The sequence below is a fragment of the Papio anubis genome, unplaced genomic scaffold (genome assembly GCF_008728515.1).
Source record: "Papio anubis isolate 15944 unplaced genomic scaffold, Panubis1.0 scaffold2424, whole genome shotgun sequence".
Taxonomy (NCBI): domain Eukaryota; kingdom Metazoa; phylum Chordata; class Mammalia; order Primates; family Cercopithecidae; genus Papio; species Papio anubis.
Window position 1 is genome coordinate 903 of NW_022162485.1, and position 4,601 is coordinate 5,503.

Below are 4,601 nucleotides of genomic sequence, written 5' to 3' on the forward strand. Positions count from 1 at the left end.
GGAAAGGAAGAAACAATAGTCTTTCTTTGTCACCAGCTTCATTGCATATGTAGAAAACACTAGGAGATTCTGAAAAAGTCTCTGGAATTGATCATTGAATTTGCAAAATAATTCATAAAATATATGTAAAAAGTCACTTCGATGAACACAAAAAGATAGCAAACAATACTAGTCATCTAAGAAGTGCAAATTAAAACCACAACGAGAAACCATCACCCATCACCTAGAATAGGTCAAGTTAAAAAGACATATGATAAGTCTAAATACTGTCAAGAATATGGAAAAAATAGGAATGTCTGATATTGCTGGTAGGAATGCAAAAAATGTGGCAGCCAAGTTGTAAAGCAGTATGGCAATTTCTTATACAGCTACCCATCCATTACCACATGACCCAGCAATTCCACAAATATGTATTTATCCTAAAGAAATAAAAATGTAAGGCCACACTTGTAAGCAGTTATTTCTAGTGGCTTCATTAATAACAAACCCTAGCTGGAGGAATCCACATGTCAATCAACTAGAGAATAGAGAAACCAATGAATAAACTGGGATTCCAGCAATACTCAGCAGCTGCTCAGCAACAAAAATGAGTGAATGGCATCATCTCAAACACCGTTATGCTAAGGGAGAGACCAAACGAAGGACTACATATCATATGATTGCATGTCCATTAAATTCTAGAAATTTCACTATTGCAGTGACAGAAAACAGCGGTGGTTGAGTGAAAGGAAGGGGTGAGGGAGGGAGGCAAGGATTAAATAGAAAGGGGCATAAAGAAAGTTTTTAGGGAAAAGAAACTGTTCTCTACAGTGCCACAGTTCAGGAGTAACTGGGTGGTGGGAACTAAGGGGAGAGGAGGGTGTGAGGGATGAGGGCAGAGGGAAGGGCTGGGGAAGCAGGAGGTGAGGACAAGGAGCAGGGGAAAGGATTCCAAAGCAGTGGAGGAGCCTAGCAGGGGGTTCTGTGCATTCGGTGTTTCTGTACTGGGCAGTGTGGTAGTTACACAACTATAAATAATTACCAATATTCACCAAAAAGCGCAGCTAAAACTGGTGAATTTTATTACACGTAAATGCCCTAACAAGCAAAAAAAAAAAAAAAAAAAGGCCGGGGGAGGCAAAAATAAAGACATTTTTAGATCATCAAAACCATAAAATTCATTTCCCAGGGCTCCTGTACTACATTTAATTTTAAAGAAAATTCTTCAGGGTGAAGGGAAATGATACTAGATGGTGACCCAGATACACAGAAAGGAATAATTAACAACAGGAATGATGCACACACACGTGTCACATTCACACTCATTTTCTTAATTTCCTGAAGACATGTGGCTGCTTGTGTGAAACAAAAACTATTACACTGTACCATTGATTTTATAATATAGATTGATGTAATATATAAAACTGTAATAGCATAATGGTAGGTTAAATGAAACTACACTGTTACAAGTATCCTTTATTTTGCCAGATGTAGTTTAATAGAATCTGAACTTCACTGTGAAAAGTCAAGGAATCGGGTTTCCATTCTTACAACAATAAAAAACTAGTGTAAAGAAATATAGCTAAAAGTCACTAGGAGAATTAAAACCATAAACTAAAAACTGTTTATTTGACACATAAGAAAGTAGCAAAGGAGGAACAGAAACAAAAAGATGAGACAAATTGAAAACAAATAGCAAATTGTAGACCAAAATCCCGCCATAGTAAGGAAAGAAATGACAGGACTTTGCTCACATTAGCTGAACTGCTGAGCACTGTAGGGAGAACAGACATGGGCAGGAGGTGAGGGACAGTGTTAGTGCCACCATTCAGGAGTGACAGGGTGGCCGGGACTAAGTGGGGGGAGGTGTGAGGGATGAGAGGGGCAGAGAGAAGGGCTGGAGAAGCAGGAGGTGAGGAAAACGAGAGAGGAAAGAATTCTAAAGCAGTGGAAGAGCCTAGCAGGGGGTTCTTTGCATTCGGTATTCAATACATTTTGTTGGACTTCCTAAAAGCTAACTGGCTCCTTATGATTAAAAAAAAGAGTTACAAAAATATCGAGAGTCCAGATAAAATATGCACACTGCTTAGATGCTCATCGTTCAGGAAAACAGGCATGGAGCACTCCCAACTTTGAGGTGATGACTACAGGCTCCCGGTTGCAATAGACAGTAACAAACCCTGCTTCTTTGTATTCAGGAGATGTTCTGGACTCACACAGAGAAACTCGGGCTAGGGAATGAAGGTAATATTAAAGGCAACAACCCAGAGGCACAGATCCATAGTCTGGGAAAGTAAAACTTAGAAGCTTTGTAATGCTGTTTTGACACAGGTCTTTTACAAATTGGAATTCTAATCATTCAGGGATTACCAACATCGTGCTACCTACTGTATTAATAAACGAAAAGGAAACTGGTCTCTATGAGAATCTCTACGTGGTGCCTTCAGACAAAACTTCACCAGGTTTAGAGAGAAAACCCCTGTCTCTACACCCCCATTCCCAGGGTGAGCTCACTGTCTGGCATGAAGTTCCCCGTGGTCAGTTTCCCTGCACAAAGGTCCAAGGGGAGAGGTAGGAGTGGGAGGCAGGGAGTCCAGTTCAGGGATGGGGATTCCAGGACGAGTAGGGAAGGGGAAGGGGCTGCGTGCAGCCCCGGGGTCTCTCCCTGGTTTCCACAGACAGATACTTGTCCAGGACTCAGGCAGACAGTGTGACAAAGAGGCTTGGTGTCGGAGAGGGATCAGGACGAAATCCTGATCCCTCTGGGGCTCTCAGGTTCTCGGGCCTTGTCTGCATTGGGGAGGCGCAGAGTTGGGGATTCCCCACTCCCCTAGTTTCACTTCTTCTCCCAACAGTGTCGGGTCCTTCTTCCAGGATACTCGTCACGCGTCTCCAGTTCCCACTCTCATTGGGCGTCGGATGTCTAGAGAAGCCAATCAGCGTCGCCGCGGTCCCAGTTCTAAAGTCCCCACGCGCCCACCCGGACTCAGAGTCTCCTCAGACGCCGCGATGCGGATCATGGCGCCGCGAACCCTCCTCCTGCTGCTCTCGGGGATCCTGGCCCTGACCGAGACCTGGGCCGGTGAGTGCGGGCTCGGGAGGGAAAAGGACTCGGCGGGAGGAGCGAGGGGACCGCAGGCGGGGGCGCAGGACGCGGGGAGCCGCGCGGGGAGGGTCGGGCGGGTCTCAGCCTCTCCTCGCCCCCAGGCTCGCACTCCTTGCGGTATTTCGGCACCACAGTGTCCCGGCCCGGCCACGGGGAGCCCCGCTTCATCGCCGTGGGCTACGTGGACGACACGCAGTTCGTGAGGTTTGACAGCGACGCCGAGAGTCCGAGGATGGAGCCGCGGGCGCCGTGGATGGAGCAGGAGGGGCCGGAGTATTGGGAAGAGCAGACACGGATCGCCAAGGCCCACGCACAGACTGAGCGAGGGACCCTGCGGACCGCGCTCCGCTACTACAACCAGAGCGAGCGGGGTGAGAGACCCCGGCCCGGGGCGCAGGTCACGACCCCTCCCCACCCCCGACAGACGGCCCGGGTCTCCCCGAGTCTCAGGGTCCGAGATCCGCCCCGAGGCCGCGGGACCCGCCCAGACCCTCTACCGGAGAGAGCCCCAGGCGCCTTTACCCGGTTTCATTTTCAGTTGCCGCCAAAGTCCCCGCGGGGTGGTCGGGGCGGGGCGGGGCTCGGTGGGCGGGGCTGACCGCGGGGGCGGGGCCAGGGTCTCACACCCTCCAGAAGATGTGTGGCTGCGACCTGGGGCCCGACGGGCGCCTCCTCCGCGGGTATTACCAGTCCGCCTACGACGGCAGGGATTACATCGCCCTGAACGAGGACCTGCGCTCCTGGACCGCTACGGATGAGGCGGCTCAGAACACCCAGCGCAAGTGGGAGGCGGCCGGTGAGGCAGAGCAGCGGAGAGCCTACCTGGAGGGCGAGTGCGTGGAGTGGCTCCGCAGATACCTGGAGAACGGGAAGGAGATGCTGCAGCGCGCGGGTACCAGGGGCAGTGGGGAGCCTTCCCCATCACCTCTAGATCGCCCGGGATGGCCTCCCATGAGGAGGGGAGGAAAATGGGATCAGCGCTAGAATGTCGCCCTCCCTTGAATGGAGAATGGCATGAATTTCCCTGATTTCCTCTGAGGGCCCCCTCTGCTCTCTAGGACAATTAAGGGATGACGTCTCTGAGGAAATGGAGGGGAAGACAGTCCCTGGAATACAGATCAGGGGTCCCCTTTGCCTCCTGCAGCAGCCTTGGGCACCGTGAATTTTTCTCTCAGGCCTTGTTCTCTGCCTCGCACTAAATACGTCTGAAGGTCTGATTCCAGCTTTTCTGAGTCCCTCGGTCTCCACTCAGGTCAGGACCAGAAGTCGCTGTTCCTCCCTCAGAGGCTAGAACTCTCCAAGGAATAGGAGATTATCCCAGATGCCTGTGTCTACACTGGTGTCTGGGTTCTGTGCTCCCTTCCCCACCCCAGGTGTCCTGTCCATTCTCAGGGTGGTCACATGGGTGCTGCTGGAGTGTCCCATGAGAGATGCAAAGCGCCTGAATTTTCTGACTCTTCCCATCAGAACCCCCAAAGACACACGTGACCCACCACCCCGTCTCTGACCATGAGGC

General features: G+C 50.6%; 1 protein-coding gene across 1 annotated transcript; it reads left to right on the plus strand.

Moving 5' to 3' along the window:
- Positions 1–2,972: 2,972 nt before the first annotated feature.
- Positions 2,973–4,601, plus strand: LOC101006198 (class I histocompatibility antigen, Gogo-B*0101 alpha chain; the record flags this gene model as incomplete). Its single annotated transcript, XM_031661745.1, is given in 4 exon segments — positions 2,973–3,061; positions 3,187–3,456; positions 3,702–3,977; positions 4,553–4,601. Coding segments are annotated over 4 exon segments (668 nt in total), but the record flags the coding sequence as incomplete, so codon positions are not given.